This window comes from Tetranychus urticae, chromosome 1 (assembly GCF_039701765.1).
Source record: "Tetranychus urticae isolate SD_2017Ah chromosome 1, NJAU_TeUrti_SD_1.0, whole genome shotgun sequence".
Classification (NCBI taxonomy): Eukaryota; Metazoa; Arthropoda; class Arachnida; order Trombidiformes; family Tetranychidae; genus Tetranychus; species Tetranychus urticae.
The window spans coordinates 26,633,893-26,646,854 of NC_142958.1; the positions used below are offsets into that span (position 1 = coordinate 26,633,893).

At 33.2% G+C, this 12,962-nt stretch overlaps 2 protein-coding genes across 2 annotated transcripts; one reads left to right on the forward strand and one right to left on the reverse strand.

Moving 5' to 3' along the window:
* Positions 1-135: 135 nt before the first annotated feature.
* Positions 136-3,371, forward strand: nito (RNA-binding protein spenito). The gene is made up of 3 exons (XM_015931959.3): positions 136-995; positions 1,067-1,699; positions 1,792-3,371. Exons 1-3 carry the CDS (start codon positions 278-280, stop codon positions 2,775-2,777), a joined length of 2,337 nt encoding a protein of 778 aa, XP_015787445.2. The 5' UTR covers positions 136-277; the 3' UTR covers positions 2,778-3,371.
* Positions 3,372-5,692: 2,321 nt separating this feature from the next.
* On the reverse strand, positions 5,693-11,561 carry LOC107364374 (uncharacterized). The gene is made up of 3 exons (XM_015931705.3): positions 10,912-11,561; positions 9,806-10,464; positions 5,693-6,795 (listed from the first exon to the last, which is right to left on the reverse strand). The coding sequence occupies exons 1-3, from the start codon at positions 11,403-11,405 to the stop codon at positions 5,831-5,833; spliced, it is 2,118 nt and encodes a 705-aa protein (XP_015787191.2). The 5' UTR covers positions 11,406-11,561; the 3' UTR covers positions 5,693-5,830.
* Between the last annotated feature and the right edge of the window lie 1,401 nt (positions 11,562-12,962).

Below are 12,962 nucleotides of genomic sequence, written 5' to 3' on the forward strand. Positions count from 1 at the left end.
TATTTATTTGATTACAAGATAAGACTGGTCTGCTTATTTAAGTTTAAATACTGGCGCTAAAAGTGTAGCTTCCTCTCTGTAAGCTGCTCCATCTAGTGATGTTTATGATCTCGGTCGCCATTTTAATGCATATTCTGTAGGCAAGTTATACTCTGATTTTTAGATTTTTTGTGCGTGTTTTTCAACTGTTTAATTACAATTTTAATCGTTTGTGCTACTCATTAATATTTAGTTTATATGATACATATTATGTGAATTAGTTCATTTGTGACTCAAAATGCCTAGATACGACGACAGCCCGAGAGACCGGAGTCCAATTGAATCACGCCGTGATCGAAATAGAATCAAATCACCATCTGACCGTAGACGTGGACGTGATTCACCTGTAAATGTTTCATTGCGAAGTGGAAGTGTAAGAGATCCTTATGATGACTATCCAACTTCTAGAGTGAAATCAGAACGTGAATCAGCGGCCTATAAAATATTGTGTATCTCTAATCTTAATGCTAAAGTTGGTGATACCACTGTCAAAGAAGCTCTTAGTAGAGAGTTTAGCCGGTTCGGCGATGTTTCAGTTAAGGTGTGTCATGACGATAATGATAGATTTGCTTACATTTACTTTCGTTCTTATGAGGAAGCTCGAGAAGCGCGACATAACAAGCCTAGACTTCATCTATTTGATAAGGCTGTTGAAATTGAGCCTATTTATGATCATCGCAGTAGCATGTTGACTAGCAGTAGCAGTAGCTCTGGAAGAAGGAGAAGTGTTTCACCGGCATATACCTCATCACGTAGTGCTCGAGGTCCACCAGCAAGTCCACCGCCCAGTAGTCGACGACCACCACCACCTCCTCCCCCTCTACCCCTGCAATCAAGAAACAATGTAGAAAAGAGCTCGAGTAATAGTGGTAATAGCAATCAACAGTATTCTAGGCCTGCACATAGGCCATCAACTAGCTCTAGTAGTGATTATCATCACCAAACTCGTCCTTCCGGTAAGATTGTCATGACTTTGTATTTTTTCATTCATTTGTATTGATCTAAATCTCAATCTTTATCTTTTCAGGAACTACAAATAGACAAACTCACCGCGAATCTAAAAAAGAGAAATTTCCCAATTACTTGCATCACATTCCTCCGGAAGATGATGATAAAGCAACTCGAACTTTATTCGTGGGAAATCTCGAAGTTACAATTTCTGAAGCTGATTTAAGACGCATATTCGAACGATACGGTGTAGTTGAAGACATTGATGTGAAAAGACCTCCTCCTGGACAAGGAAATGCTTATGCTTTTATTAAATTCTTGAATCTTGATATGGCTCATAGAGCTAAAGTTGAGATGTCAGGACAATATATCGGCAAATTTCAATGTAAAATAGGTTATGGTAAAGCCACTCCTACTCCAAGGATTTGGGTTGGAGGATTGGGACCATGGACATCTCTTACACATTTAGAGAGGGAATTTGATAGATTTGGCTCTATCCGAAAAATTGATTTTACGAAAGGAAATAACTATGCTTACTTACAATTTGATAGCATTGACGCTGCTACTGCTGCTTGTCAAGAGATGCGAGGTCACGCATTAGGTGGACCAGACAAGCGTTTAAGAGTTGATTTCGCTGACCCAAGTCCATATAGTCGAGACCCGAGCTCCGATTACAACTCACCACCGAGACAAGTTACTACCACTTCAAGTGGTGAGTTTTTTTCTTATTCCTTACTGGCATGTTTATTTTATGAATATATAATTATTTTTATTTTATTTTTTTTATTTCATCTCTATCATTAGCTTCAAGATACCATGGAAGTGATTATGGTGACAACTACAATGAAAAAACAAGTTCAAGAACTCGTCCCGCCAACGTTAGTGGGGATAGTTATAGTGGCAATGACAATGAGGATAATAAACGTGAAAGAAGTGGTTATCCTAGTGGTAGTGGTAGTGGTAATAATTCCAATTGGAATTACTGGGAGGAAACCTCTCGAAGTCCAAATGACCGGCGCAGAGCCAGGCCAAGGACCCCTGAAACTGGTAGTGGTGATGTGAGTGAACGCAAAAAGTCTCGTCGAACCTCCTTGTCTCCCGATGGTGGACTAGGAGGCGACCGTACTCCTGGATCACCACGTCGTTCAAGTAGAACCAGTGCCGGACAAGAATCAGCGGGTAAACATTCACCCAACTTTGAAAGGAATAAAAGTGAAGAACGTAATCGTGCTCCAGCTCCCTTGGAGAATATTAAAGTTTTCTCTGATTTTACTAAATTTTGTCCTTCTGCATGGAACGGAGGTTTAATATTGAAAAACAGCGCCTTCCCTGCTAAAATGTACCTTTGTAGTGGGGATATTTCCCTTGTTGATATTCTAATGCAAGATCCATCATCGGAAATGCCTATGCTCAAGATTACCCAGCGACTACGTTTTGATCCACTAAAGTTAGAAGATGTATCAAGAAGGATGAACAGTGCCGGCGCTTCAGGACACTGTATGCTATTCGCCACAGCAGGATCTAGCAACGCACAGCTTCAAGCAGGACTTGGTGAAGATGGACGGGCCGTGCAAACCCGACCTTTGAAAAATCTTGTGACTTATTTAAAGCAAAAAGAAGCTGCTGGTGTCATCTCGTTAACAAACAATAAAGAGGTCATTGGAGTGCTTTATGCTTTCCCACCATGTTCATTTGCATTGGATCTTCTACGCAAAGTTGCACCCAATTTATCTGCAGAAAGTCCCAAGGAAGAATATTTAGTTGTGGTTGTAGTACGTGGTTCAACCTAATCATATCTTAAAAGCTAGCAGTTAAAGAATAGACGACAACTTGTATTCAATACTCTTCAACATCATGCTTGTTCTTATTCATTACCTGAATGAATTTGACATTTTCTTACCTTCCCCTCTATCCCTTTATACTTCACATATTTTCCTTTTTTTGACCTCCCTTCAGTGTAGGTTTTTTTTGGTTTCATTTTCTGAATCTATGTGAGTGTAGGTGCAGCATAAATGACTTAAGGAGCAACAACAAGACCACCGACATCGACATGTATTTTAACTTTAACCTCTGCAGAATTATTTGAGCCAAGGATGATGTTTAATCGATCAACTTTAAATCTCAAATTTAAACCAGCACTTTCTTGACGAAATAATGTAAATCTACTAATTAACCTTTCAATGATTGGTCAGTGTTATATTGTGCCAGTTTACCACTTAATCTTACACGTTTATCTAAAACTCAGAAAGCAACTACTGCCACCGCACACTTAAAAAACAACATATGATTCTTTTTCTTGTATTATTATATTATTTAAATGAGAGCAAAATAATAATTTACCATAATCCTAGGCTGTGGTCTTATAAAAAATGAATTTTTGATGATCTCTTTATTGTGTCCAAAGTGATTTGTTATGTTCTTTTTCTGTTTGTTTCTTTTTATCGTTTACCGTGATTCAAATCAATTTGAATTCAATGATTACATCGGTTAAATGTGCTTTATTCAACGATAATGTGTTTTATTGGGTTTTTTGTATTCCATCTGCAAATCCATCTACTCATAAATCAGTTATTCTTAGTGCTGTTCAATGGTTATAATAAAGAAAAAAATCAACTCTGTTTTCATCGATTCATTCTACAAATGATAAAGAATCTTAAAATTCAGTGCATGAGTTAAAGTTAACCAACTTTCAATATAACTTTTGTTTAATTACAAAATTGCTATTTTTAGACAATTTGGAAGTAAAATGAATCTTTGCCATCGTTCAGTTCCAAGATAAATGTCTAATGCATTCAAAAATCCAAAGTATCCTGATCTCATCTCAACCAAAACTCACCTCAGTAAAATTTTTTGAACTCAAAGATCATAAAGAGAATCCAATTTACCTGGTCTTACTTGGTATCAATAGTGTTATCATTACGTTCGCATTTTTTGTTTAAAGTAATCTGTTCATGACTCGTGTAAATCAATCATTAATATGGTTCCAATAAAAATTAAACATTGTGCTTGGTTTCCATGATAGCCAATTGTCGTGTAAATTACAAATGACTAATTTTAATCCTGGTTTGGCGATCATTTCCCGACGTTAAAATATTAGGATTCTAGTGCCAATTTTATGATCAAACACTCATCACATCTCATCATTTATTGCTCAAGTAGTGGCAGCTTTATTGAAATTCATCTACAATCCTATTTTATACCGAATACGAGCTGTTATTGTGATTCAAATTTTTACGAATCCTGAAGTAAAAAGACCAATAATTTAGACTCTTGATTTGACAAATCAAAATCATACTTCAATTTTAGTATTTATTTATTTATTTTGATATTAACCGAGAAATTATTGTAAATAAAAAATAAATTAAATTGTACATATTTTTGTAAACTATGCTTTATTATAAATAATCAATCATATTTTGATTGATACATATTTATTTGTCATATAATAAATTTTATCAAAAATTCAACTATAAAAGGAGTTTACAATTAATTGGGAGGGGAATCATGATCATGATATAAAATTGTTTTAAACCTTTAAATTAGGGAAAATGCCAGTGTAAAAATATTGAATGGGTGAGATTAAATTTAGCTAACTTAAGGTTATATTTAATGTTTACAATATTGACAATGATTAAGGAATGATTAAAGGTTACCAGAACGTGAACGGGTCAAATAAATCATCGTAGGCATAATTACTGTACGGAGATCGATATGAATAGTAAGGATAACGAGGATAAGCCCAAGACCTGTTGCGTCGATAGACTCTCCACCAGTTTTGCGCTTCACTTTCAATTATAAAGACAACCGAGAGTATAAGGATAGAGTAACAAAATAATTTAGATGATTGATTGATCCAATTGTACATTTTAAATTCACTGATGACAAAAAAATTAAGGTTCAACTCGCACAAATAATTTTGTTTATATGATCACCGAAATTGGTTAACCATATGTATTTATAAGTGTTTTCAGTGAGTTTCCAGTGAGGCAAAACATTTGAATAACAATGGCAATAGTCCTGAAAACGATGGTGTATCTATCAAATTGTTTACTGATTGCTACGATGACAATGCTAATGAGGAGAAACAATTAACGATTCATCATTAACCAAGGACAGCAATTGATTCTTGTTTAGTCAATTAATACAATGGTTTGTATGTTTGTCCATTATTTAGTAAATATGCAAAGGCAATGAATTTAAAAGCTAATATAATTCAATTGAAGCAAAATGTAAATTACTTTTTGCTTCACCAAAATGTTTAGGTTAATCTGCTCTTTGTTTTGCTTGGCAATAAAATACTTGTCATCATTTAACTTGATTCATTGTACTAAATTGATTTGGACGGTCAATGAAACCTGTGCACAAAAGGCATTTTTGTCACCATAAACCTAAATACATTTGTTTTTGCATGTTTGGGATAAATTGTTGAACAAGGGCAACTAGTTTATGCATTTTTCATTATCAAACAGTAAATGAATTGATTGTAATCAATAGAGAAAAAAGTATTCCAACAAGTTCATGAATGATCTTTTTGTTCAGAATCGTTATGGTTTCCATTTTACAACAAATTATAATAGTTAAGGTCAATAACTGTTGATACATTAGGTTGATTAAACTAAATTATGGTAACAATCTTTGACTGACTTTGATGATTGATCAAATGTGACCTACAAATTGAAAATATTGTCGTTCAATTTCCCGTAAAACACTATTATTTTGGTAATGTTGCTGTCCATGTTGATACAATTTGATTGTGATTGATTATTCCTGGAATTTGTTTTCATTAGATTTGATCGTAACTCAATTTAAGTTGACAAGTTGACTGATGAATCGATTGCTTTTCTCATGAACTGCAAGTCAAATCCTTATTGTCTGAATAATTTTTAATGTCACTCAAATTTTTGGTCAACGGCATAGCAATTAATCTCCTATTGAATTTGAAATTTTGATTTTGCGTGACAATACATTCCCAGCTTTTGTATTTCTCGGTAAACTCCATAGATGATTCACTTGTCTGGTGAGAAGATAATTGAACAGCTAAGGAAATAACATCATCAGTGTTCCTTGCACTTGACTCCAATTCTGTGTATCTTTTCAGTTTATCATGGAGAGAGAATCCTGTGCCTTGTAATATTTTACTTAATTGGCGATCTTCATTGAGCATAAAATTAATCCCAAGAAACAATATTTCCTGATCATTGGTTAGTGTAACTTCCTGGCAAATGGGATCAGTTATGGTAAATGAATGGGCTTCAAACAAATCAACTTCCCGTTGAGATGAACCTGAATAATTGGCTTCTTGCCCTGGGATCAGATTTAAAGATGAATTACTTGAATGATTTTCCGATGAGCTAGTTGTTGTCTCTTGTTGATTCTTGGTATCATTGTTGGCTGCTGGTGAAACTTTAACCAGACGTATTTTAACATCAGACCCACAGTGAGACAATCGTAATTTAACTTTATTGCCAGACTCAGCAACCAGATGACACAATATAATGTTGACATTAGCCAATTCTCGGCGACTATATTTATTGCTTTGCTCAATGTTTTCCTTTTCAGCATTCTCCTGGTCATTAGATTTTTCCTTGCTTTCAATTTCATCAGTTTCTTTTAAATTGCTCTTCATCTTCTCAAACCTTAGAATTCGCTCTTCGTCTAGAAACTTGTAACATGATAGAATAGTGTTTTTCATATAAGATCCCCAAGTTTCAGAACACATTAATTCAGCTTCAAAGATTCGTTTCAAGTTGGAAGCAAGTTGGCCAGCATTTGGATCGCCAGTTATTAATCCAATTAGAACACCTTTTCCTGTAATATTTTAAATAGATATTTTAATTTTAGAACGATTGTTACTATTAAAAACAATTTTATCAATAAAAAGACATCATTTTCACATTTATACACAAATCGACACAAATTGAACCAAATGGACGAAAACTGTTGCTTTCTTTCAAATATAAACTTTGTTAGTTTGTAGGGCCATAAGAACTGAGTCCAATTGTACGATTTAAAAATTTCTCTGATGAACAGTTATTGAGGAAAATCGAGTGCAGCACTGAAAATTCGATCGCTTTTTGAACGATTATAGAAGCACTATTTTTCCTGGAACTTCCCTTAACTGATGTAACTTTTACTGATAGATCATAAAATATACTTATTTTGAGGAATAGAACTTTTCTTTTTCTGCAAAATAGATAAGTTCGATTTTCATTTAAACCGATCGCTTTCTGTGACCGTAAGAGTTAAAGAATCGAAACTTATAATTTGTCCATAAAAATTGTTGGTTCACAACATGGATTAAATACTTTGGTCAATTTAATAACAGTTATCTTTATTTTGGCCATTGGACTCATAACTTTGTGCCTCGATATTTCGAGAATGATGACATCTACAATCATTAAACTTTCATCAATTCAACTCTTTACTAATTAAAAATTAGATGCAATTTATTAACTATCCATTAATGCATTTAATTTACGATATTTGGGTTCTAAATGTACAAGGAACAACTTATTTAGCACAATAAACTCATCACAATGCATATCTTGGTAAATAAACCAATTTTCTGGTTAAACTTGCAACTTGTAATGCAAAAAGTATCGCCAAAGGCTCAAACATTCGAGTAAAGAGTTGAAATTTGGTGGGTTTTGTAGGAAAATAAAAACTGAACCCATTGGTACTATTAAACAATTGATCCAATGGACCGTTTTTGAAAAAATCGAGTTCGAAGTTGAAACTTTGATCGTCTTTTATTCAGCTATGGAAGCAGGTTTTTTCATGAAACTTATATACTGATGCAAATTTACAATGGCCAACCAGAAAATCTACTTATTTTGCGAAATAAGATTTTCCGTGTCTTTAAAACAAAACAAGTTCGATATTGAGTTAAACCGACCTCTTTCTTTGACCGTAAAAGTTAGAAAGCTGAAACTTATTATTCGTCCATAAAAATTACATACACACCCCATGAATCCAATAAGTTTTCCAATTTTGCAACAGATCTCTGAATTTTGGTCATTGGACTAAAAATTTTGACCCTCGATATTTCGATAATAGTGGTAGTTACAGTCATCATTCTTTGATCAAGCATTAGCTTGTGAAAGGGTCTATCATATTTTGAAATTTTAAAGCATTCAAGATATTACAAAAAAGATTATAGCATTTTATAATTTATGAATCAGATGCGAAATCTGATTTATAAAGTTAAATGGTTACTCAAACACAAATGATCATAAATGAATTAGCGTAAATTTCATTTGGTTTTAAGTTATATCATGTTGTAGCCCATATTGAAACCTAATGATTTGTTGAAGAATGGTGATTCTATTCGATACCTTTCTCGAACTATCGAGGGTCAAAGTTTTACGTCCAATAGCTAAAATCACGATATCTGTTGCAAAATTGAAAAAATTATTGGAGTCATGATGTGTGTATACAATTTTTATAGTCAAATAATATGTTTCAGATCTCTAAGTCTTATGGTCACAGAATGTGGTCGGTTCAACTCAAAATCGAACTTATCTGTTTTACAGAAGACAGAAGATTTCATTCCTTAAGATAAGTGCATTTTCTGGTTAATCATCAAAAGTTACTCTAGTAAACGAAGTTTCATGAAAAAACCTGCTTCCATAGCTGAATAAAAGACGATCAAAGTTTCAACTTCGAACTCGATTTTTTCAAAAACGGTCCATTGGATCAATTGTTTAATAGTACCAATGGGTTCAGTTTTTATTTTCCTACAAAACCCACCAAATTTCAACTCTTTACTCGAATGTTTGAGCCTTTGGCGATACTTTTTGCATTACAAGTTGCAAGTTTAACCAGAAAATTGGTTTATTTACCAAGATATGCATTGTGATGAGTTTATTGTGCTAAATAAGTTGTTCCTTGTACATTTAGAACCCAAATATCGTAAATTAAATGCATTAATGGATAGTTAATAAATTGCATCTAATTTTTAATTAGTAAAGAGTTGAATTGATGAAAGTTTAATGATTGTAGATGTCATCATTCTCGAAATATCGAGGCACAAAGTTATGAGTCCAATGGCCAAAATAAAGATAACTGTTATTAAATTGACCAAAGTATTTAATCCATGTTGTGAACCAACAATTTTTATGGACAAATTATAAGTTTCGATTCTTTAACTCTTACGGTCACAGAAAGCGATCGGTTTAAATGAAAATCGAACTTATCTATTTTGCAGAAAAAGAAAAGTTCTATTCCTCAAAATAAGTATATTTTATGATCTATCAGTAAAAGTTACATCAGTTAAGGGAAGTTCCATGAAAAAATTTGCTTCCATAATCGTACAAAAAGCGATCCAAGTTTAAGCTACGAACTCGATTTTCTCGCTCACTTTTCATCAGAGAAATTTTTAAATCGCCCAATTGGACTCAGTTTTTATGGCCCTACAAATTAACAAAGTCTATATTTGAAAGAAATTAACAGTTTTTGCCCATTTGGGTCAATTTGTGTATGAATGTGTCTTTTTAGAAACAACCTTTTAAAACAAGAATTATGTTCATAGATGTTTAAAAGTATAAATTTTACTTCAATCCTCAGTGAATTTAAATAAGTTTGCAAATATTTTTGGCCATTGATCAAACAACTCAACTTGAAAAACAAAATTTCTTACAAGAAAGATACAGATTTTTGGAAAAATATCCAGCAATTTCTTCACATAAAAAATGTTGACTTCATAAAGATGAACTGATGCAGACTTAAAGTTGAAAATAATAGCAAACTTACTTGAAATCACTGAGAATTTCTTTAAGATCTTGATGGTTTGTAATAAAATTATTCATGATAAACTTACTAGAATCTATTTGACTGTCTTTTGTTGATGAATAAAATTCAACCACAGCTAAGGCACTTAAATCATTCAAAAATTTGTTTGACATTGCCATTTTTACTGGACTAGTTTCATCAGAGCAACGAGTTTTAACCATTGCAACTTTAGACCATCTGTCTGTCCAACGAAAGTCTGGATAATGATGACTTGGATTCCCAGAAATGTCCAAAAAGCGAAGAGATGGAAGATACCGGACAATTCTTTGGATGGTTCGACGATCAAAATTAATCTCATTGTTAGATAGATCGAGAGAAACACAAGATTCAAAGTCATTGAATGAAGGTAAGCCCATCAATCCAGAGCTATGCAGATAAAATCGAGCAATTGCCGAATTACCCTTTATCCCTCTTAGGTTTCGCCAATAAATTCCAGATACATTGAGTTCACGAAGATACTTGTACGATGAAAAGTCGATTCGCAAGCGTAAATCATTGGAATCACCATTAAGATTGTACGAAAGGTTTAACTTGACTAAACGGGAAAATGTAGTGTTGATTTCTCGAAGAGTTGCCTCATTGATAACTATCTGGTTGAAGGATAAGGCCAATGATTCGATCGTGTCATTTGGATGTGGAAAACTGGCATTTATTAATTCGTTGCAGCTGAGGTTGAGGTTTTTTAAACTGTAAAAAATAAAGACAAAAATAATTTTGATGAATTAAGCTGAGTTTTGTTGAAAAGTTTCCAGAAAAATTGCCTACATTGTCAATGTTAATTTGATTTAAGTGAAAATCAATATCATTTTTAGCTATAAACTCAATTACTGCTTGATTAATCATTCAGATTGAATGACTATCAATTTTTTGGCCTGATTTGCGGTTGAGTTTTTTCTTCATTCAAACGTGATCGCTCTAATCACTCTGTTAATCTTTATGGGTTAGATGAAAATTGACAGTAAATTCAGAAAATTGATTGATAACTTGTTTCCCTCATTTTGCCAAATAACAACTAGACACACTGAGAGTAGGCAACCAAAATTTCTGAACTGCAAATTTCCATGTCAATAATGTCTTCTACCTTTCAATTTAAATCAAGCATTCACAATTTTAACAATAGAAATAGATAAATACCATGAGAGTTTTGAAATTTGGTGAGGAATCGTTTTGAGTGAACAAAAAGAAAGATTTAAACATGTCAATTTCTGTCCTGGATCAGACGAAAATTTGTTGATAAAATCATCCAAGATGGCACAGAAGTGGGTAGGAAATTTATTTGATGAAACATTTTCACATTGATTTGTCACTAACTTATTTGATGGGGAATTTGATTGACTTTGAACATTGGAGGAACTAATGGTTGTGGTCGATGTAGTTACAGCGGTAGTAGTGGTTGTACCAGTTGTAGTCGTTTTTGCAGTTGTAACTGTAGTCGCAGTTGTAGTTGTTGTTGCGGTAAAAGTTGAAGTTGTCGATGATTTGGTGGTTAACGTTTTTGGAGATTTAATTAACAATGAATTAACAATTGATGATGAGATTGAAGTTGCTGTTTTAATTAATGGAGAGTTCCTAACCAAAACAACTTTACCCACATTGGGTTCCTTTTTAACGGTCCTCAGGGTAACCATTGGTAACCGTAAATTAAACTGGTACCTTCTGACTTTGGTTATTTTCCAACGGTATTTTACAAAAGTATATCTTATTCACTAGTGTTAATTGTTTGGTTTTTGATTTAAATTCACTTTGATGCTTAAATGTTAATAGTGTTTTCGTTACTCTTCTCAATTTTGTTCTGGTAATGCATCTGTTTGTCACTGTTCCTTACTTTGGATGGTCCCACCTTCAGTTTCTTACCAGCTTTCTTCCAAATCTCACCAAATCGAATTGAATTGTTGCTTCAAGCATCATCGATGGTCCGTGATTCCCTCCCTCTTTTAATTTATCTTGGCCAATTCCCTTGCTGGATCCATCCTCATCCTCTTCTTCTTCGTCATCATCATTATCATCATCAGTCGAATCTTTTCCTTCTCATTAACCCACCATCAATTCAATTCATTTGTTTAAATTAACCTGTTTTTTTTCTTCTTTCATTTGTTCCGAACACTTACTAAGTTTTCAGGTTCACATTTATTGCTCTCCAATATTCTTGTTGATTCAATTTAATCAAAGATAAATCATCCTTCAATTATCTTCATCTTGTATCTTCCCCTCCTCCTCTTTACCACTCAGTTGAATCTCTTTTCAGTATTCCTTAAATTGCATGACGATTTCTTCTTATCTTCTTTATTCACGCCAATCTAATGTAATCAGTAGATGCACCAGTTTTTTCTTGATGGTGATCGGTTGGATGGTCATTTTCACAACAATCAACTAACATTAACATCAACAGTTTACCAATTGTTATCCTAAAAAAGATCACAGAAAGAGAGAGGTCAATTGAATTGTAATCGAGTAGAGTTAATTTATTATTTCTTATACACGTAATAGTGAATTATTGCATCAAATTTTGAAGTTTGTTAATAAATTTAAGTAGTCAATCGATTAAAAACATAATTTATAATAGTTCTAGAAAGGGATAATCATCAAGAATTAGTTTTTATGGAAAAAATTCGATTTCTAATGGTAATCATCCAAATTATTCCAACTCATTCTTATAATCATATTTTCTTTCTACTTTTTTCAGGAAATGAATCTCAATGATAGCGTTCTTCCGTCAAGTTAATCATAATATTTTGATTGTGATCGCTTCAAAATACAAAAGATGAAAGATTGTTAACACCTGATTCAGAAGCGATAACTATCATTCCAATTGCGAGGCAAAAGTAATAACTGTAGATGATAATTGCGCTATGACTCTCCATAATCACCTGCCAGAATCTTGATGAAATATGATTAAAATTCGAGGAAATGGTTAATTCAAATGAAATCCAAGTTTATTGACGCGAAATTCGGATACATCAACAACTATTTACGAGTCCCATTAATAAATTAATGGTAACAAGTTTCTTAAAATATTGTTAAAATACTGTTCTTGAATTTTCATGTGATGATGTCACGACTAGTCCTTGTGGCTGTGTTTGTTTCAGGGCCAAGAGCAGCTCAAATATCCTGGTCATAAAGCAACTTTAAATCTTTCATTTCTATTTCTATTTTTTTTAGGTTCGCATATATCATTCCACTCCGGT